This window comes from Periophthalmus magnuspinnatus, chromosome 4, assembly GCF_009829125.3.
Source record: "Periophthalmus magnuspinnatus isolate fPerMag1 chromosome 4, fPerMag1.2.pri, whole genome shotgun sequence".
Taxonomy (NCBI): Eukaryota; Metazoa; Chordata; class Actinopteri; order Gobiiformes; family Gobiidae; genus Periophthalmus; species Periophthalmus magnuspinnatus.
Genome location: NC_047129.1, coordinates 21,459,016 through 21,482,238, shown reverse-complemented (window position 1 = coordinate 21,482,238; position 23,223 = coordinate 21,459,016). Strand labels below are relative to the sequence as shown.

At 43.4% G+C, this 23,223-nt stretch overlaps 1 protein-coding gene across 1 annotated transcript; it reads right to left on the bottom strand.

Annotated features, from left to right (window-relative positions):
* Positions 1–4,487: 4,487 nt before the first annotated feature.
* arhgap39 (Rho GTPase activating protein 39) lies at positions 4,488–22,961 on the bottom strand. The gene is made up of 11 exons (XM_033965664.2): positions 22,832–22,961; positions 17,394–17,813; positions 15,805–17,059; positions 15,498–15,662; positions 12,457–12,642; positions 10,116–10,329; positions 9,217–9,290; positions 8,345–8,544; positions 7,612–7,703; positions 7,351–7,520; positions 4,488–6,921 (listed from the first exon to the last, which is right to left on the bottom strand). Exons 1-11 carry the CDS (start codon positions 22,840–22,842, stop codon positions 6,727–6,729), a joined length of 2,982 nt encoding a protein of 993 aa, XP_033821555.1. The 5' UTR covers positions 22,843–22,961; the 3' UTR covers positions 4,488–6,726.
* Positions 22,962–23,223: the final 262 nt, after the last annotated feature.

Below are 23,223 nucleotides of genomic sequence, written 5' to 3'. Positions count from 1 at the left end.
AAGAATAAATAGCAGGTAAAATGACTTGATTATATTATTTGCACATTAACTGGCTATAACTATGAATTATCGACAGTGCAGCATATGGATAGGTTAAATAAATAAAGAGCAGCTTGTCCATTCTGTCAGCAGCAGAAGGAAAGATTAGGCCTGTCACAATAATTGCTATATTAATTTGTTGTTTATTATATAGAAGCTGGAACAATATTTTTTTAGGTCAACATTTATCATATGTACATTTTCTTTGCACTACTGGGGAATTTTTTTGTTATTTTTTGGGTATATGATAACATTTAAACTGTAAAATGTTGAATTAATAACTTCTATGACTCGTTACAGATGAGCTCATGCTTTTTTAACAATATTGTAGCTTTTTTTTTTGTGGTATAGATCTGCTCTTGGGTTATTGCATCAGTGTTATAAATTATTGTTTATCGTCTTTATTTACGGCAATATTGAGTATTGAGACTACTCCTTAGTATCAAAATTCAGTTTGAAATTTTAGTGGATCAATGCACTCCTGACAGAGGATGTGAGGAACGTTCCCTAGATTTCCAGGCTCCTGCAGGAGAAAATGGACCACTGTGGACAGAGGGGCTTTGAGTAGCACATGTTTGAGGAGATGTTTGAGTTGTACCTGCAGCACACAGCTCCTAGAGCAGAGCCTGCACAGAAGGAGAGACAAAGGATAGAGAGGGCCCACTCCTCTGTGCAGATGGCTCAACAGGACTGAATTTTTTAACCAATGCCAATAGTCAATAACTTACTGTCAGGTTAACCAATAATGGATGAACCTGAAGTTTTTTTTTATTTGTTATTGGTCTAAATGTGACCCTACTAGGCTATACGACCCCATATAATACATATGAAAAAACAAATATACACATGACATTTACAGATATGACATGACAGTATTGGGTTATCTGCAACATGAAGCTCCCAGATGAGACATTTAGACAGTATATCATAGAAAAAAGAAAAGTAATAATGCTGTTTAAATAACAAAATATACAACAGATAAGGTTATGGGTTTGATTCTGGTTTCCACTATCAACACAGAGCACACACATGCACAGCTAAGGCCCTGACGAAAACTAACTCTGGAGATCTGGAAATGGCTCACCAAGTGCTGCACTGTGCGCCCACTGCTCCTGGAAGCTTGCATAAGAGGTGTAGATGGATGGGTTAGAGGTAGAGGACAAATTTCTCTATGGGGACAATAAAGTGTTCTTTAAAGTAGACCTATTCTGCAAAATAGTTTTTTCAGAGCTTCTAATCATGTTATAGTTGTTTCTCCTTCTCATTTCCCCTCTCAAATTTGTTTTTGAAGTGGTTTGTGCATGTCTTTAATCTCTTACTTTCATTATTTATTGTCACCATCTTGCCAATCAACTCTCGTTTTCACCGCTACTGGCTTACACCCACTGCTCTGTACTTACTTCAACCTTCAATTTTATTTTCTTAATCAGTGATACACATAGTAATTTTGATACAAACAAAAAATAAAATAAAAATCTACTACTATATAGATTGTACATGGTTTCTTTGTGTATTTTCTCAAATTTAAATGAAATGTATTTGTTTTCTAAAATGGTCTTTTGTCATTTTCTAATGAAAATGAAAGTTAATGAAAGGTGCAGTTAATGAAGGAAAAACTCACGACGTCGGGGTCCGCCATTGACCTCCCATTGACTTCCATTCATTTTAGCAGTAATAAGTATGGCCCATGCCTGCGGCATGGGGGCTTGGATAGGGCTCGATGCCAGGAGTGTGTTTGGGGACATTAGCGCTTCGCGCTGCGTGCGTCAACATTGAGTCAATGGGCGAAGCCCATTGACTCAATGTTGACGCTGACATGCTAGCAAGAACAAATATGCATGTCCCATGCCTACGGCATGGGTTGCTAGGATACAGGAGTCTGTGCAGGGGGCGGTGCTGCCACCGAAGTTGCTTCGCGCGCAACTTCGTGAAGACAGTCTGCAACGATGGGTGCATGGGCTTCGCCCATGCACTCATCATTGCGGAAGCAATAGGCCCTATGCCCTGTAGGGGCTCGGGCCTAAAAAACTTCAGGTTCATCCATTATTGGTTAACCTGACAGTAAGTTATTGACTATTGGCATTGGTTAAAAAATTCCTAATTGACACTTAGATATTACCAACAGTATTTCCAATAAGAAATGCTTTGTAAATATTTAAAGGTGGAACCAGAGAGATGGATGCACTTGTGGGAAAAGGGTCTTCCCCCAACTGAGGCCCAATAGCTGAAGGAGCATTATGAGCCCGGCCTCTTTGCTCCGGTCCAGACCTTCAGGGACAGCACTGCTATTGTGCAGGTTCTTCGTTGTGACATTTTAGGTTGGTACTCCATGATCACATGGTCCTGTGCTGTAGCCCCTTCACTGAGGCAGCACTGAAGGAGGAGGAGGGGGCATCATTCAGACGCTGGATGACCTGGGACTCTGCTATCCTGTCCCAGCTCAGTGAATGCCCTGTCCTTATGTGCCTGTAGTATTCTGTTTAATGCACTGTCCTTGTGTGGCCAGATAAGAAAAAAAGTAATTAACATCCACAATTATCCACAATTGGAGAAAGCACAGTACAGGGGTGAATACAGCATTTGATAAAAAGAACATCATGCCAACAGTGAAACATGGTGGTGGTAGTGTCATGGTTTGGGGCTGTTTTGTTGCTTCAGGACCTGGACGAGTTGCTGTGATTGAAGGAACCATGAACTTTGCTCTCTACCAACAAATCCTGAAGGAGAATGTCCGGCCATCAATTTGTGACCTCAAGCTGAAGCGCACTAGAGTTTAGCAGATGGACAACGATGCAAAGCACACCAGCAAGTCCACTTCTGAATATCTTAAAAAACAAAAACAAAATGAGAGTTTTGGATGCTGTGGTATGACCTTAAAAGACAGTTCATGCTCAGAAACCCTCCAATGTGGCTGATTTAAAACAATTCTGCAAAGAAGAGTGGGCCAAAATTCCCTTCCCATTGCCTGTTATCGCAAACGCTTGACTGCAGTTGTTGCTGCTAAGGGTGGTTCAACCAGTTAATAGGTCTAGGGGGCAATTACTTTTTCACATGGGCCATGTAGATTCAGATGGCTTTTTTCCCCTTAATAAATCAAATCGGCTCTTACAACTGCATTTTGAGTTTACTTGAGAGTTATTTTTTATGTAATATTTACATTTGCTTGATCTTAAATGGCTAAGAGTGACAAAGGTGCAGAAAAAGTAACAAATATGTGAAAAAGATTACTTTTTCACAGCACTGTGCACCACCTCCGTCTGCACTCTGTGTAGACAGCCAACCCAGGGCACAACAAGTACAAGAAGACTTTTTGTCCTGTTAAGACGAGGTCCGCCTCTAAAGTCATGGACTCCTCAAAGGTCTATGCAATGTATGAGCAGTTGAGAGGATGTGGACAAGTTGTAAAGTGTGTAAATCTGTGTATACATTATACATATTGTGAATATATTTGGAAATAGAACATACAATTAATTCAAACCATCCTAGTCCGTTTTTGTATGTAGCAACCTTTCATTATGTAAAACTGTTGTGCCATATCCTTGAATAGTACTTTTATACACATTTAGCACATAAATATATTGATTCAGTTCTTTAGCGTTGAATGATTCCATACTGATGAAAAGTAATGTATAGAAGCACCATGCACTTAAACTCAGGATGAACAGGGCCTGGAGGAACAGAGGCGCGGCCAGGAACAGGAAGTCCAAGGCTTAAGATTGAAAACGTTTATTGTCATGTGCACAGTTAGAAAACATGTCTCCCTGTACAGTTCAGTGATTTCTTTGCTGCACACACACGACAAATAACTCAAATTCTAAGGCATAAAACAGACAATAATAAATAATATCTATGTATTTTTATTAAGGTGTTTGAAACCAATTCTTGTTTTGAAGACAGAATTCTGGGGCCTGTTGCTAGAAGCCACTTGAAAACATCAAAACTAGAGTTTGAGTTACAGCAGCTAGATCTGTGACAATAATGACTACTGTCAAGTCTATAAATGAAGTTATTTTTTACAGAATATTCATTTGTTTAGATTTTACTGGAAACACTTTTGACACGTTGAGTGTTGTAAAGGGTTTTATAAATATATATATGATTTTAATCAAAGTCAGAGCAGGGACTGCTAGTCTCTTTACATTCTCATTTTTATCATATCTTATTTAAGAAAAAATGCCTTCAATTCCATTTGTATAGATATGTAATCAGGTTTAAATAGTTCAAATTAGAGTAACAATTGTTGTATATATCATATATATATATATCACATAAATGTCATACCTATACACACACACACACACACACACACACGTGCACACACACACACATGAAGCTATGTCAGGTCTGTTACCAGAGTTTGCTCAAAGTTGACTTGTACCTAGCCTGAACTAGACCTAAAGTGGGCTTCCAACATCAGGCCTCAGATCTTCTGGGTATCATCTTTTAAACTTGTATTCTACAAGAAGTCATTACCTGGACACTTAAGAGGCACCAAACACTAGTGTTTTAAATTTCCATTTTTAGTGCCGAAATGTGTGTTCACTTTGTGCTCAATTACTTTTATGGAACACCCGACAAGCTCTAGACACATCTGAAGTCTCATTTATAAAACTTTTACTAAAGGTTGTGTACTGTCAAAACACAAACGTCCTCAAACTTGCACAAGGGAGAATCTAGTTTTTCTGAGCACTGGACAGCACATTTCTAAGTAGTGTTTTTATTTTTATTTTATACATTTTTTAAACTTAAAGGGCCTATACCAGATTTATTTTCCACATATTTGCACAGCTATTAAGGTCAAAATGTGTCCTGTCTGCATATTAATTATAAAGCGTTTTATTGTCCATTAATCAGGATGTGCTCAGTTAGCATGCTGGTTGTTGTTAGCCTTACTGTCTGGTCTCTGAAAACTCATCACGGTGAATACTTGGGGTGCTCAGAATGCATAAAGTAAGTGAGGAATAACTTTGGACCACTGCAAACCATTTAGAATGAATTAGTTCTGTTTTTCATGTTTAAGACAATAAAAATCACATACATAACATTTCTGTACGTACGCACGCTTCATAAATGAGACCCCAGGACCTATAGCATACAAAGTATATGAGCTGCATGACCACGTGTAAAAATGCGATGGCAGTATCAACATTTGCTTCTATGGCATACATGGAAAGTGACATTATAAACAGGATTCCTTTCTCACATTTCCGAATAGACTTAATGGTCGCCAGGCTCTTGAAGCCCGGAGACAGTTCCAAGGACAGGTTGGTTTACACGCCACAACATCACGATAGAAAACAAAGCAGAAAATGTCCACCCACGAGAGTCCCGGGCGGCTCGAAGACCTGTGGGTATCTTCTTCAAAAGTCAGAGAGCGAAGGCAGAGCTGTGAGGGACACGTGTGGTGATAAAGGGTGTTAGATGCACCGTTCACAGTAATTTTAACGAGTCACAGAAACAGTACAAGACACATGCTCCCAGGAACCACAGCCCCACACAGGGGCTTTCCACGGATGAGCTGAGGGCTTCTAGGAGGGCCCTTCGTCCTCTGTCCATGTTAGTGTACCATCATTGCACCAATAACACATTCAACCATTTATTTTCAGTAGACTCAGGCACGCACTCATCCATGCCTTTGTACACAATATATGTGCTGTAAAAACGCACACTACGATACATATCTCAACAAGGCATTACTGACAGGAAATAAATATTAATAATAAATAAAGTCTCATAAAAAGAATACTTCCAAAGAGCAACGAGTGCCGCTTACCAAAGGTATCAAAGACTGGGGGCCGTATGTTAAGAGTGAAAAGGGACGGCTTCATTGGACATTCAGTCTTGTTCGTGTGTTCGTGTGTTCGTGTGTTCGTGTGTTCGTGTGTTCGTGTGTTCGTGTGTTCGTGTGTTCGTGTGTTCGTGTGTTCGTGTGTTCGTGTGTTCGTGTGTTCGTGTGTTCGTGTGTTCGTGTGTTCAGGGAGGGGGTTTGACCTGCACGCACTCTGCGCAGGCACTAAACATGAACAACGTAAGAGCAGGTAAGAGATCCTCAGCTGTCATTGTGGTGCCCATCCTGGACAGTAAGTGCTGGCAGTGAACAGAACTTGTGTGTGATGTTGGTGGAGGGGGCATGTCTGTAAAAGGGTTTTATAAATTAGCTGTTCAATCAAGCACATCGTAATAAAAAACTGACACGATCCTTTTCAGTGTGCATGTGGGAGGAGCCCTGATCGTGTGTACCCTTGTACAAAAGCCATAGGTGACGAAGTGTGAGCGACTAAGGGTGACATCGTGTCCCTGCTTGTATCAGTATTAGACAGAAAAGGACAGAAACGCACTGTGAGAGACTGACAGAATGCATCCATTTACTGCGTGGAAGTGCACACAGGCAGAGTCTGAGCTGAGGCAGAGGCTGTAGAAGGAAGCTCAGGGACCAGGAGGACCAAAGGGGCCGGAGAGAAGGCCAAAAGGACTGTGGAGAGAACCAGGAGGACCAAAGGGTCTGTGGGGAGGACCAGGAGGACCAAAGGGGCCGGAGTGAGGACAAAAAGGCAGTGAAGAGGACCAAAAAGGGCTGGATAGATGACTAAAAAGGGGTGGAGAGGACAAAAGAAGCTAGAGAGAGGATCAAAGGGGCTAGAGAGAGGTCCAAACGTGGACCAGGGAGGGACAGAGAGGGCGAGAGCGCTATAGAATGCCATCCATAAAACTGGTGTCCAGCCGCTGGATGAGCAGGCGGATGAAGGACATCTCCTTGCGGGTGTTCTCAAAGATGATGCGGGGGTCGTCAGACTGGCAGCGCAGACAATTGGGAGCCATGACCATAGCCAGGTTGTTCACGTCCATCTTGGTGATGGTTACATTGGCAGGCTGCGCAAACACCTGCCAAACACATAAAAAAAATAAAAATCATAAACAGGCCAACCTACCAGACTACTCAGCACACACAACACTGAGCAGACACAAACAAATGACAATGACTCTTATGTTGTGCAATACAAAAAAAAAAATAACACTCTACTGCACTTAGATTGGGCTAAACATGAAACATTGAACAACAAAGGACAAACATTATGGTATTTTGTAACTTACTGTAACCTAATCTTAGGTATCTATGTAGAAACCTACCTGCTGCCCATAAATCCAGGTTAAGAGGTCTCAAAAATGTTTTCAATTGAGAATTATGCATAATATGGTTTTATCTAGATGAACAGTTGAAATTGTGACAGAGAAGATGTTATGCTTCTAGCCCGTCTTTGCTTCACATTGATAAAGCAGATATGACAGAATACAGTCTGAACAGGGGCTTACCTGGAGGAAGCGGATGAGGTAGCACAGCACCAGCTTGTTGATGTGTGGCAGGCCCAGTACCACGGTGACTGCGGCTTCGGGGTTGTCATAGTGACGGATGCACTCGTCGTAGAACTCGTGAGGGATGAGTGGCTCCTCCAGCTCGCGGTACCACAGCTTCAGCAGAGATGCTGCAACAGGACACAGCTTCAGACAGAGCCCTCAGAGCTATGGCAGGTGCAGCTGAACACTGCACAGGACAGTACTATACAGGAGAAGTACCTGGGATGTGAGGGTCCTCCAGGCCTGTGGGGATCTTCCATTGGTCCACTTGCAGCTTTAGAGCGTTCACCTCATCGATGTCCCCAGGAACTCTGCACAGATCACAGCTTTAACAATAAGGGCTAAAGAACTAACTTGGTTAGTTACTTTTACCTGGATATACAATTCATACTCTAAACTAAAAAACTAAACAAAATAATAACAGGAAGTTTTATCTGTTCAAACTTAAATCTTTTTTAATGTTATTTGAGCAAAGAAACAACTTAATTATCTTTAAAGTAAGGTCAGTGCAGAGTGAGACCTCTTGCTTTCAATTTCAATAGTGAATCTTTGACGTCACAGGAGAAGGGATGCGATGACGATCTGTCACATGCACTGGAGGAAAGTTACACCGGGGAAAATTTTAGACACATGTGCGCCCAAATTGGTCCCACTCTGGAACCCTACCTCTTAGGGTACATTCATTTCCTGGAGACTGATCCTAACTTAACCATAGTCAGTATTTGCCTAAACTGTTTTAGTTTAATTTACTAGATCTACATCTTTTCTCGGCTGCTTTACAGACTCCTACCTGACACATAATGGGGATAGTGAAATACTCTCTTTTAGAAGGTGGCACTAAAAATCTGTTTTATTTCTCATGGCATGTCAAACACATTAAGGACACAAATGTTATATTTCATCTCCATGCAGCCCCCATGTCTGGAGATGTAGTGGACAGAACAGCACTGACCTGAAGATACCCTCAGTCTGATCTCCGTTGAGCCCCAGGACCTCCTCTGAGAGTCGGGTCTGCACCCAGGGGAGCTGATGATCAGGGTATCGCTCCTTCTGTAGGGCCATGACTTCCTCCAGAGACGAACCGAACATGGAAGGGCTGAAAATGGCCTTCTGAGCGTGCCTGATTTCATCCAGACAGGGCTTCTGGAGACCCTGTGTGCACACACAGCACTGTCACCAAGAAACCCACCAGGGGAAATACTGTGCTATGTGAAGGTGTGAGTGTTTAATACAAATTAGATGTAATTAGATAAATGGTTAGAACTGCATTTTTGTTCATTTACCAATTTTGTATGTTATATGAATGCAGAAGGGAGATGGCAAACTCCTGGTCCTTCGCTGTGCTGGGTTTGGTCTGGGCAGTTTGTCTGACATTTTCTAAGTGAGTTCAAGTTCTCTGTTATACAATGTGAATTTTATGTTATACGTGTAAATTTGATATCCTATGTGGTGTTTATTCTTTGTTTTTTGTTATAGAATAAACCATAATATTGTCTTAAGTTGTTTTGTTTTAGTTTTGAAAAAAAAGGGGAAGAGAGACTGTAAAAGTCCAGCATTTAATGCAGTTCTCCTGCTAGGTGTGGGCCATCAGGAAAATTAAAGACCCGCATCATTTTTTAGAGCAGCCGGTGTCTGGTCCATTATTTTACAGCTGGCCACAGACCAGCACAAAGCACACTCTGCTGCCCTCAGCTGGCCGTACAGCCCATTTGTCAATATAATATGAGATGTACTTCTAATGTTGCCATGTTCTGTTTTGATAAGTAGATTATATGCATATTCTCTTGCACACGACAGACAGGTGCAGCTGTGTAAGTCCCATACCTTCTTGGCTCCAGTCAGAGCAGCCTTGGTCAGCTTCCTGTAGCAATATTTGGCATAGCTGCTAATGGCCACTCCTAGAACATGAGCAGAACATGAGCAGAGCATGAGCAGAGCATGAGCAGAGCATGAGCAGAGCATGAGCAGAGCATGAGCAGAACATGAGCAGAACATGAGCAGAACATGAGCAGAACATGAGCAGAGCATGAGCAGAACACAAGCGGAACACAAGCGGAACATGAGCAGAGTGTGAGCAGAGTATGAGCAGAGTATGAGCAGATGGAGTATTGTGTAGTCCACACATCACACATATAGAGCTTTTGGCCTGTGCATACTACTGCAGCCTACAGAAGTTTGATGAAAGCATTAGTTCCACATGAGCAGCAGCTCAAAGTCAAGAGCAGGCATCATCACCCTGTGCTCCTGTCGCCCCCTTGTGGTAGAACCAAAAGGTTCTACACTATGCATAGTTAATATTACATAGTACTTGCAAAGTGCAATGAAATATACTCATTATAAAAACACATTATGTTTATTTTAGAGCTATGTTTGTTGTGAAATGTGCTCATACATAAAATGGGTCTGAATTCTACATTAGAGGTTACTTTTACCCAAATATCTGTTGTGCTGGCTTCTTTGGGTAAGAAGAAAAAAAAGCACTAAAATCACAAATAAAAAATATGAAAAATGTTTTGGTAATCGGTAGCCTTAGCAGCCAGCTGGTACAGAATAGTGGCGCCCGCCCTCTGGTAGCCCGCCCTCTGGTAGCCCGCCCTCTGGTAGCCCGCCCTCTGGTAGCCCGCCCTCTGGTAGCCCGCCCTCTGGTAGCCCGCCCTCTGGTAGCCCGCCCTCTGGTAGCCCGCCCTCTGGTAGCCCGCCCTCTGGTAGCCCGTCCGCCTCACCCTTGTTGTCGTTAAGCGGGTCCATGTGCCTCTGGATGTAGCCCTCCAGATAGTTGTGGAAGCGGGGTGTGGGGGGGAAGAAGGCCAGGCAGATGGCCATAAGCTCCCAGCCACGCTCCAGGCTGTCATAGCGGAAGTTCTCTGTGGTCTGACGACACAGCTGGATGTACAGCTCGTCCCGTAGACCCTGGTTACTCCAGCCACGCACCACCACCTGAGGGACAGGATGGAATTGCATTTATGAATATCCACAAGTTCACTTTCATCTCTGCTGACCACCAGAGGGCGGTGCCTAAAGCGTTGGATTACTCACTTCACGCATGCACAGGGAGTCATAAAGGTCATCAAGGATTCATAGAAGCAACCGCAACAATAATAAAACAATCACTAATTGACGCTAATGAAACTACTGCAGATTGCATTAAGTTTGTGAAGTTGTAGTGTAGCATTTTGGGTAACACTTTAAAATACGGTCCGGGACTTACCAGTACTTACGGTGGTAGTTAGTAGATACTTGACTGGTAGTTACGGTGGTACTTACAGTGGTAGTTTGTGGTACTTACAGTGGTACCTATAGTGGTACTTACAGTGGTACTTACAGTGGTACTTACAGTGGTACTTACAGTGGTACTTACAGTGGTAGTTTGTGGTACTTACAGCGGTACTTACAGTGGTACTTACAGTGGTACTTACAGTGGTACTTACAGTGGTACTTATAGTGGTACCAGAAGTGATACTTAGACTAATAACTACTGGTACTAGTACTGGTACTTACTGCAAAATCATATGAAGTGAATGGTATTAAAGAATATGGTGTTATTAGGCATATGAATCTTTGATTTCATTATACGTTCATAGAAAATACACAAGACAAAACACTGTGAAAACACAAACACTTTATTATGACAAATTTCACATTAATACGACAATCAGATTTAAAAGAAATTTCCAATAATGACAATAACAAATAAATGACACGTTTTAAATGAACATGACAGTGATACATACTGTAAAATATCAATACTTTAACTGCTATTTTAAAGCGAGACATTATGGTACTTGCATTATTAATTACTGGTACTTACTGTAGTTTATACTGGTAATTACTAGTACTTTCCGTGGTACTTACTGCTGTATGTTCTGGTAATTACCATAGTAACTATTATGGTAATTACCAGTACATACAGCAGTAAGTACCACGGAAAGTACTAGTAATTACCAGTATAAATAGTATTACTAGTACTTTCCGTGGTACTTACTGCTGTATGTACTGGTAATTACCATAGTAACTATTATGGTAATTACCAGTACATACAGCAGTAAGTACCACGGAAAGTACTAGTAATTACCAGTATAAACTACAGTAAGTACCAGTAATTAATAGTGCAAGTACCATAATGTCTCGCTTTAAAATAGCAGTTAAAGTATTGATATTTTACAGTATGTATCACTGTCATGTTCATTTAAAACGTGTCATTTATTTGTTATTGTCATTATTGGAAATTTCTTTTAAATCTGATTGTCGTATTAATGTGAAATTTGTCATAATAAAGTGTTTGTGTTTTCACAGTGTTTTGTCTTGTGTATTTTCTATGAACGTATAATGAAATCAAAGATTCATATGCCTAATAACACCATATTCTTTAATACCATTCACTTCATATGATTTTGCAGTAAGTACCAGTACTAGTACCAGTAGTTATTAGTCTAAGTATCACTTCTGGTACCACTATAAGTACCACTGTAAGTACCACTGTAAGTACCACTGTAAGTACCACTATAAGTACCGCTGTAAGTACCACAAACTACCACTGTAAGTACCACTATAAGTACCACTGTAAGTACCACTATAAGTACCACTGTAAGTACCACAAACTACCACTGTAAGTACCACCGTAACTACCAGTCAAGTATCTACTAACTACCACCGTAAGTCCCGGACCGTATTTTAAAGTGTTACCGCATTTTGTGTTTTGCTTTTGTATATTTCAGTGGCTCCAGAGTTCGACAATTTTTTGCACACAAATGTTCCCTGATGCCACAAAAAAATTTCCTTTGGTGCACCAGTGCGCCTGACAGATCCTCATCACATTTCATCTCCTGTACCCTCTCTCCTCATTATAAAACACAGATTAATATAGAACACATTTAAGTGATTGTTTTAATGGACAACTAAATGAAAAAACCCGCTCTCACCTCTGACCAGACCACAAAAGCCAGTCGGAGCTGAGGCCGATGCACTTAGGTCATATTCTGCTGCACGGAGTGAAATTACATTTGATTTTTTCAGATGAACCCCTCGGAAAAACACATTTTTGAGAAGACAGTGAGAAGCACAGACCTCCAGAGCCACACTGAGGGGGTCGGCCTTGCAGCGCCGGTCTCCCATGAAGGTCTGGATGAGTTTGAAGATCTCCACGGCCTCCTTCTTCACAGTGCGGTCCGATGTCACGATCATGGGCTTCTTGATAGGCTCACTGCTCCAGGCCAGCATGTTGGCTATGGACACTTTCCTCCGGAACAGACCCTGACCACAGCACAGAGAGTGAGGGGGCCAGCATGGGCATTGGGGCACAATCATCCACTCAACAACACTCAACAATAACATTAGTTCTTGTTATTATCAGTAGGTAATAAATAACTATAATAATAACTAAAAACTAAAATAGAATTAAAAAAAAAAGGTTTATAAATTTATATATAAAATTAGTGCCCCTTAAAAAAAGGTGTGCGTGGCATCCCTTGGTTACCATGACTCCTCCCTGATGGTGCTTCACAGTGGCATATGGGCAATCAATACAAGTAGTGCTTGTCCAATAAACTTTTGACACACATTTATTTTAGATTTTAAGTAAATAGTAACAAATTATATTCAAATAACCCCATTTTCACTCCACCTGTTTGAAGCATGGTTGAAGTCACTGTGTCCTTTAGTACACCTTAATGTCTTATTAACTTGCTGTAGCCCTTTGCTATGGAGGTCATGCTGCGCCAGACTCTCTACATGTGCTTTTACAAACAGGAGAGGCCAGCTGCTTGTTTTAGAGGTTTGAACACTGTGTACCGCTACAGGCTAAAACTGCACTGAATAAAGCCATGATAAACCTATGGAGGAATCGACAACAGCAGCGCCAACTTTGTGCCTAAAAATGTTTGCTTTTAGCTTCGCATTTGTAATGATTACATATTTTTTGGACTACAAGCCCTATACTATATTGCATAGTTTGTCTGGGGGTGCAATTTATGTGAAATTATTAAAATACATATTTCACATCTTTGTTATTGTAGACACAACAGCGCGAGGGCACTCTAGGCTTTTTTACCAGTATGGCAGCCACGCGGAAGCTGAAGCGGTGCTTCATCTACTTCTGGAGCAGGTGGAGTTGTTCAGAAGGATGTAGAATTCAATGGATTTAGTGATTTGGAGTGAGATTGAGAGTAAACTTGTTAGCTTGTTTCATTCATTTGGAATAATATTGTAAATGTTTAGTTTATCATAAGTCTAGTTAAAGGTCGTGAAAACCACTTCCTGTTTCCCGGTTCAGCCTTTTACACTAAAGAGAAGTCTTACCCGACAGAGAACTATTTCGTTTTTGGTTCACCGGTTTTTTTACTAGCAGGCCAAAGTGGTATGTATATTTTTCCATGTGTTCATATGCAAATTTTGTGTGTATATGTGATATGAACCAGAGCTTATGTTATATTTTATGTGTTTGCTGGTTCTACTGTGTGAACTGTGATGAAGAAGTAAGACCACAGTAAACATCAGTGAAAAGAACTTTCATGTCTTTCATGTGTGTGGACAAGCCGGCATATGTTACATTAGCGTAGTGTATCTGATTAACTGTAAATATCTTACGTTAACATACTAGACACATCTTCAGTTCAATGTCTATGTGTTACATTAATGTGCTGTACTGCTATTCAGCCTGTTCTCTATTTTATTGTTATTATTATAACTTGCCTTTATTTGTCTGTTCATGGACTCGGATTTTGTGCAATAAACTTGCCAAAAAATGAGACTTATAGTCCAGTGCGACATATGTTTTTTTTTCTTCATTATTACGCATTTTTTCGATGGTGTGATTTATACTCCAGAGCAACCTATAGTCCGGCAAATACGGTAGATGTTAGTTAGAAATACAGGCATACAATCATTTACTCAAACAGTGAGCTAATTTCAGGGCAGTGTGAAATAGATGATCTGGACAAAGCAGTGGTCTGTGACCTATCACACACGTGTATCGGAGTGTGTGGCTGTCCTGGACCATCTTCACTTCAAGGAAACAGGATGTTTCTTCAGGAACGATGTTTGGATTTGCAGCTGTGAGAGGAGAGTGCGAGTGCGCTGTGTTTAAGGGGATCTAAGTATCTCTTTATGAAAGGAACATTTTCTGCATTACATATCTGTAGTAGAGCCGTCTTATGTCACTCATATGGTTTCTAGATGCATAATAATTATGGGTGTAGGAGTAGAACAAATATGTGAAGAAACAAACAGCTCACAAATAGCCCTGTTTGTACAAATGCAGCGTCACATACAGTCCAATACAAATATTAATAAGCTATGTATGTCTAGGCTCTAATTTGACTCCAAATGGCTCAGTATATATGCATTTAATATGTAAAATAAATATACTAATTTGGTCAATAGTCACATTTTTATATAACGCTTTTCCACCCAAGGCACTCAAAGAGCTTTAAATCAAAGAACCACTCACCCATTCACACACATTCATACACCAGTGTAGGCAGACACTGGGGGCGAGGTGGGTTAAGTGTTTTGCCCAAGGACACAACAGCATTCATCTCTGAGAGCTAGAATCACACTGCCAACCTGTGGGTTAGTGGATCTGATGGCTTAACCAATGATGTTTATGTTGAGAGTGGAATTTAGTTATCGACAAAATGTTGATGTCCACCCAAAGTCTGCTTGCTCACCCATAAAAGTCACCATAGTTCAACATCTCAGAATTCAACTTAACTCAATTCAATCCAAAGTCGTTGCTATATGCATACTTTTGTACATACTTTTATACAACTGAAATTCAGCACTCATTAATTTTGGAACATTCAATCAGTGTAGACTTTATCAGAAGTTAAACTTACATACAGTGATTTATTGTCCCCATAAGCAAATTTTCATTAGAGCCATTGTTCCAATATAACTGGGTCTATCTGTAGGAGCAATGAGCAGAACTCCAGATCTTGAGCTAGGCTTGGTTAGGCTTAGACCTCAGACCTTAGCTGGAGAACTGTTTGGGTTGATGGGGAGGGGGAAGAAAAAGAAAATCTAAACCTAAAACCAATTGCAGACTGCAAAAATAAAGGTCACTCCCTGTCCGGGAGTTGAAACTGAGACCTTATTGCTATGGGAGGTACCTGTGTGTGTTTGTTGAAGTGCTTAGAGGCCCAGTTCTCAATGTCTGTCTCTGAGGAGGGTTTTCTGAGAGAGAACTCTGGAAAGACCCCACAGCTGGCACTGGGCATCATGTTCCTGGCATTCCGACTGGCCTCAAACTGGGCACAGGCTCCGAGGTCTTCAGACTGGGGACAACAAACAGGAAGACGTGTCCAAATAGATATTAGCCAAGTTTACAAAGATGTGACAGCATATCCATCTATATGCATGATGCATATATCTCTATGCAGCAGGCACATGATGCTAGCTGCTGAAGGGCTGGCTCACCTGGGATGGATGGAGGTAGGGCTCTGGAGAGGCCAGGTTGGTCTGGACAGAGAGGCTCTTCTCTAGCAGAGCCTGGGGAAAGCCCAGCCGGTCGAAGGTGCTCCGCTTCCAGTGCTGTTCAGTCTGAGCCAGGCCCTCATCCTCACTGAAGGCTCTGACCACAGGCCCAGGCAGGGGCAGAGGCACAGCACCGTCACTCTCATAGCCATCCTTAGAGCCCCCCGCCTGGCCTGAGTCCCAGCTGCTCCTCTGCTTCATCACCTGTTGAGCTTCCCAGGCAAGGCGAGCCTGTGCCAGCATGGCCTCTGATGGAGACGCCCCCTCTCCCTCTGTGCCGCAGCGTGCCAGCTCCTGGGGCAGGGAGGGCTTGCGACTCTTGCGTTTGCGGTTCCCACCTGGAGAAAAGGGCCCGGGGCCGATGGTAGAGGAGGACAAGGTGTGTGTTTGGCTGGAGGACCATGAGATGGAGTCCTCATACAGGAGCTTCTGAGCATCCCCGGCCTCCCCGCTGTAGTCCAGGAGCGGGCGCGGATCCCTGATCAAAGACTGGCTGTGCTGCAGAGTGAAGGAGCCTCCATAGGAGCCCCCATAAGAGCCCCCATAAGAGCCTCCATAACCTCCGGACGTGCCGTAGCGGAGTAGGCGGTCTGCAGTGCGAAAGCGCGGGCTGGATGTGGACTGTTCTACGTACACCAGCTGTTTGACGTACTCCTTCCCCACGGGGCTGTACTCCAGACTCTGGGCCTTCTCCGGACACTTCTGCCGGGTCAGGACCAGCTGACCGTAGGGGGACTGCTTTGGGGAGTGGTACAGGGGCACGGGGCTTTTGCGGGCAGGGGACTTGGAGCCGTACAGGGAGGAGGAGTCAGACAGCTGCATGTCTGAGGGAGGCTCCTCATAGATCGGTGGGGGCTGGTACTCAGAGGGTGGCTCTTCGTACAGAGGAGGCTCATAGCCATAGCGGGGAGAGGGTGGCTGGGAGTCTGCAGAGGAGCGGCGGTTGGTGCCAGTCCCACCCAGCTCTGCCCGCTTCAGAAATGGAGATTGGCGGCGGTCCGAGTAGATGACCATGGATCCATCAGCCTCAGAGGAGTTCCCCCCTGAGGAACGACGTGTCCGGCCTGGGGCTCCAGAGGATGGGGGTTCACTGGAGGAGTAGCCATTGTCCTGGTGGGCCAAGAAGCTGGGCTCACGGTCTGTCACTTTGATCAGCATGCGCTCCTTTGTGCCAGTGTTCCACCTGAAAGGAGAAACTCTGACAGGACAAGAGAGTTCAGTGTTAGATTTTAAATACAGACCACTGTCATTCAAACACACTGGAGGAGAGGAGAGTGTCTAGGGTCAGGATTGTGTTCACACAGACGGGAATAAATGGGAACAGAGAGAAAGGTAGAGCATAATGTGTTTACTCTGATGACCAGAGGAGAAGACCAACAAGCTCGTCAGAAGGACAGCTCATGAATTTGTACAGCCTCCATTTGGAGACAGATAATAAAGAGAAGCCCTGGGCAATTGAAAGTTCTTGAAAAACAAATCATCTTCCTCTGTGTGATATTTGATATAACATTTCAGTATTGTAAATGTCTCACTTTTCGGGCCCGTCTCTGGAGCTTTGCTTGTCAGAGCCCTCCTGGTCTACAGAGGAGGAGGTGCTGCCCTCCTGGCTCACGGCGCTGTTCCTCCCTGGGCTGTTGTGGGCAGACGGCTGCTCTCCGGGCTGGTCTCCGGGCTGAGGGAGGCTGGAGGCATCCGTGTGCTGCTTGAGGGTCTGTAGCTTGGCTAGGGGGATGATGTCACAGGCCTGCGGCCGGTGCCACACAGTGCGCTGGCTGGAGGCGTTGTAGTAGTAGAAGCGGGACGTGTTTGGGTCGAACAGCTCCCACCATTGGTTGTCCCCAGTGCGCTTGATGCGGACCCCCTGAGGAGGGTCCCACACGCACTCACCCGTCAGAAGGTTAGCATACATCCGCTCCCGAGTGCGGGGCTCGATGATCTCCACCCACTCCAGCCTGGAATCACAATCAACTGTAATTATAATCAAGGTTTCAGAGGTAGGGCATTATGCTGTTCCATGTACATCTCAAATTAAACTGCAGATGGTTCTTGTGCTTTGGTCATTTTCTGGAAATTCTCTCCAGTTTTCACCAGTTTTAAGGGTCTTCCCCCCATAGTTCTACCTCTGACCCCTTCTCTACATTGGACCACTCCTGGATGAATGAGGGATTTCACATTATTACACGAACATATTAAGTATTCCTTAATTAAATCAATATAACCTATATCAACATTTGCATCCAACAGTGATTTATTTATTTATTTTGGATAACACCGAGGCTTGAACTTAGCTGTGCCCAGTGCCCACAGAACCAGCCTGCAGTGAACATGAACATGCACACAGAAGACAAACACACACACAGAGCAGTAACAAGTGGATACTATGGTCACTGACTAATGATTTTTTTTTTTTTAATTCAACTAGTCAAATAATCATTTGTGTAGCGCATGACCTCTGTAATGAGTTTAGATCATCTCTAGTGCGCAGCTCTCCACTCTGATCCCTGCTTTACTCACCAAGTTTGTTCAGTTGGCACAAACGGGTCTGAAGTTGAAGGCTCAGTAACCCATTACATTATGATAATCGGTTTCCTCCCCACTTTTGAAGTGCTAACGGAGTGCAGTGGTAATGCCCACAGTTGGCTCTTTTGTGCAATGAGAGGCCGTGTGTGGTGAGGGGCCGTGTGCCAGGCTGCTCCACTTAATAAGGACCATGGCCATATTGAGCTGTCAGCTCCAGTGTGAGGGGAGAATGGTGAGCTCTGTCAGGGAGAATTGTGTTGGAGAGTGGGCAGAGTTCAGAGTGGCCGAGAGCATTAACTGCTCCTAAAGCTTTGTATGTGGGGCTCTTCCAAATGACCCACTTGAGCTGGCTCTGAAACACTTTGCGAAGATGCACAGAGGTTAGCAGGGACAAGGACCTGGTCTTCACAGAGAAGTTAAAGACACCTGTACATGGTACAGTGCTGTCGGGACTGGTCAGTAACTTAAACTAAAACAGAAGTAGACTAGGGACTAGTCCAGACTAGGGATTCACCGATCTGTTACTGGTATTGGATATCTGCCGATAGTGAAAAATTAGCTGGAACGGATAGCACATTCCAAATATTGGTTCAGCCAATATCCTAGTTAGACATACACTTTTATGTAATAAAGACAATTTACTGATCGTAGTCAGCCCAGTCCAATAGTAAGTCTCATAATATTTCAACATGTATTTATACAACGCTATTTTGGAGTTAATTGAGAAATAAATAATAGTTACATGCACATTTTGATAAGTTTTGTCTTATTTCATTTTTGTTTTATTTGCTTTATTGTTTTTTATTTAACCTGCTAAGACCCAAGCTGTTGCATGGCATGCTTGGTTAATTTCTCTTTGTTATTTGGGCTGATTGGGACCTGATGAGTGTAAAAATAAATTATCTTATTATGAGAAAAATTATGTCCACATATGAGGGCATTCGTTCTACTTTTTAATGTTTTTGATAAAACTAAATAAAATCACATTTGAATAATAATTTGCAAAAACTAGTGCCTGAACACAGCAACATTTTTCCTGAGTGTAAAAACAAAGTGAGAAACAACAATTGTGCCTCTTGGAACAATGTGGCTCATTTGAAGTATTGCTAACAGGTGCAGAAAGACATATGCCTTTAACTAAGTCCATCTTGAATCTAACTATAATGTGTTATACTCTGCTGTCACCTTTAAATGACAGTTTAATGACCCCATATGTAGAGACCAGGACCTTGTATAGAAAAAAATGGTATTGTGGGCCTAAACAGCCCAAAATGTGTTGTCCACATAGGTGGACACCAGGTCCTAGGAGGAATTAGTATTGCAAGCTGGATCTGTGCATGTGCAGTCCGGACTGGACATTTTCTTTAGTAAATAGGAGCAAAATCTGTTGCAGTATGTGTCGTTATACCACCAATGACATGATGTGGCCCAGCCCTGATCAGCATTTTACAGTGCCACTGCTAAAAATCTACAAAACTGTAGTCTCAATCTCAATAATAACCTAAAATATTATTGTCCAGTCTCCAGTCTCTGCTGCTTTGGTGCACTAGAAGAAGCACAATACAAAAACACAACGTCTGGGGCCCGGTCTCATCTTGTAGAATTCAGATGGGAATGATTCAGCAGGTGGATAAACCAATCAGAGAAAGGCACGGTCAGAAGTTTTAGGAGTGTGTGTTTGGGCTGACCCAGACCCGGAGTAGCGAGTGGTCACCAGACTGTCTGTGTAATCCCTCAGTTGTCCAGGTCTGATCCACAGTAAAAGCCAAAAGTAAAATCTGTTCAGGACCACTACTAGTGGCATGAGGAGATGCCTGGACCCAGCAGACACAGACAATCCAACTCCTAAATGTGCCTTGTTACCTGAAGGTCTGCTGTGTTAAGAGACAGAAAGTGTTCACTTCTTTCATAGAAAGAAAAGGTTCTGGATGCTCCTCAAATACGTCTCGAAACGAGACGAGTTGTTTGGTTTATTTGTCCATGTTTCAGTAACGCTGCAGATGGAGTCTCATTCTACAGTCATCAGATTCAGCATACAACTCATGAAGCTCCTATGGTCCTATATCACATGCAAAATTGACTCTCATGAGCTTCAAATCATGTTAGAATGTTGTTGCCTCCGTAAAAACATACCTTCAGTTGCGTTTTGTTTTGCATACACACATGTTTGAGTAACCCTTTATTATTAGTCTGTCTGCACCTCCAAACCTCAAAATGCTCAGTTCCACCGTGTGATGTTATGAAGCTGTAGTTTAAGTTAACAGTTAATTTTAGTTTAGTAGAGACTGGCAATACCAGGGCTGAAATCAAAAACACAATTTCGGGGATGTTTATGATGAAGAAACAACATTATAACATAGATCCAAAAATAGCGTAATATGGGTAAAGTCGAACATCTTTACTAGACTGCTAAGGGCTATTATGTTTGTAAACACTGTGCTGGTATATGTCGTGTAAGACACGTCATGACCTCCACACTGCACATTTTAGCACAGGAGACAGAGCAAACCTTCATGCAAACAACTTTACTTTTATGCTAGCAGAGGCAGTTCTAGCACTTTCTGCTGGAATTTTGACATGTATATTATTTTCTGTTACAGTAGGCATTCCCAAACTGTGGCCCGGGGGCCAAATGCAGCCCTCAGACCAATTTTTCTTGTCCCTCATGCTTCCAGGTGAATTGGCCCATATTACTTTAAACAGTACTTTTTACTGTACATTTCTGAAAAACTATACTTTAACAAGCCCATATCAAATATTTAATGTGTCCCATTGAGGATGTAAGCATGAATAAAGGTCTAGTGGTTCAGTCTAACTTGAAATAATAACACAGATTTGAAGCATTCACTGTATTGGTGACCAGTCTATGGCCCTCAATCGGCCCTCAGCCTTGTCTGTGTTGTTATATGTGGCCCATAATGAGAAAAGTTTGGACATCCTGTGTTACAGGATATAAACCAAGAGTAAGGAGTCCAAAAGAATACATTATATAGGACCATGGGATTTAGATTTAAAAAAATAATAATAATAATTTTTTTTTGCATTTTAATGGACAGGTCTACAGCCAATCCTGTGGCAGTAAGAGCTCAGAGTCACCGCTCCCTTGTTTAGGTGAAAGCAGAGCCAGTCTCTGTCTCCCCTAATGTCCTCGCAGTTCGCAAGTTTTGACTTAAATCTGCACAATCTGACAAAAAAGTCCAACCTCTCCTTCCTTCTGCCTCTGCATGTGCCGTGCGCCCCGCTCCCCCTCACTCTGATCCAGCGGCAGCTCCTCTCGTTCTCATAACTCTAGTGCTTCTTAGCATTATAATCAAAACAGAAAGTAAACGACTATTTTGTCACCATTTATGAGTGAATCTTAAGACCTCATTTAGTGCACGGACATCGCATGTGTTTCTGATGATAGTGGTAAATAAAAGATAAACTCACATGAAACATTGTTGTTCTGCCAGCTTTGGGTTTAGGACACAGACACAAGTGGACATCGTACAGATGTGATGTCAAAAGCCTTTTAAAAATGTATCATTACAATATAACAAAGGTGTGCAAATTCAAAGTAGGCCATCTGGAGAGCACATAGGCCTACAAACTGTCCAACCCTGTGTCATCCACATGTTTCTCTCTGGTCACTGAACCCGCTGCGACAGGAGGATATGGGACACACCGACTTCATGGAAGGAGTGTTCTTTGTCAGTCACATTAAGTTCTGCCACAGCTGCCCTGGGGCAGACTGACACGGGGCTGCCCTCTGTACCCATGGCCACTACTCTTCACTCGGGACCACGGTTTCCAGCAAAAACATAACAGTCTCATCAGCCCGACCCCCCGAAGCGCCCCACAGCTCTCTGGACTAAACTCACTGGCCCATAAAGGGGCAGACGTGTAGGAGACCTGCTGCTCTACATGTGCGCACAGGGCCGGGATAACGCTCTCCAAAGCCATGTGAGCACACACCGAGACATTTAAACATAATAGCCCACCGCGAGAGCACGGGGCAGGAGGACACAGGACCTCCCCGGTGCTCAGCCTCCCTCCCAGCAGACCATGGGACCAGGACATGCGGGCTAAGGCCCTGGCCGGGTAGGGCAGCCTGGCCGCATTCCAGCAAACAGACAACAGTAGAGTCCGACAGGTGCACGAGCATCACTAGCACCACCCTCCATCACTCTCCTCCAGCTGCGGCCATTCTCCGCCATCATCGCTCAGCTAACCGCACATCAGCCCCGGCTTACGGCTCACACAGCGGCTGTACCCGAGAGCACATGCCCTTACGGGAGGGAACCCTCTCCACAGAGACAGACCCTGATGCCGTGGAGCAAACCCGAGCGGGCTAGCTAAAAGCATCCGAGTCCGAGCGGCGTTAGCCCGCTCCGCTAACAGGACTCCCCGTGCTCCGCCTAAGGCAGCCCGGATCACGATGGCCCCGGTTCGGTCCCAACGCTGCACTCACCTCTCCGCCATTGTCCCCGAGCCTCTCAGCAGCAGCACAGCAGAAAGCCCAGCAGAAAGCCCGCAATGTCCCCCATGGTTCAGAGAGCGGACAGTCGCCGCAGTCACCGAGTCACTCCTTTCAGACCATTACCAAGAGACCGGGGCCTGGATGAGCTGCATCCGCCTGGACCTTCACAATAAGAGCCAGGCTTGCCCACTGTGTGTGTGTGTGTGTGTGTGTGTGTGTGTGTGTGTGTGTGTGTGTGTGGGGTGTGTGTGGGTGTGTGTGTGTGCGTGTGGAGGTGTGTGTGTGTGGGGTGGGGGTGGGTGGGTGGGGGGGGTGGGGTGCGTGTGTGTGTGTGTGTGTGTGTGTGTGTATAAATAAATATATCGACATAAACATCATCAGTT

Excerpts from the sequence above, each read along its gene's own strand:
- arhgap39 (XM_033965664.2), bottom strand. Across the intron at positions 15,663-15,804 it reads CCTACCTCCATCCATCCCAG|TCTGAAGACCTCGGAGCCTG; the intron begins GTGAGCCAGCCC and ends TGTTGTCCCCAG. Across the intron at positions 9,291-10,115 it reads CCCGCTTAACGACAACAAGG|GAGTGGCCATTAGCAGCTAT; the intron begins GTGAGGCGGACG and ends CTCATGTTCTAG.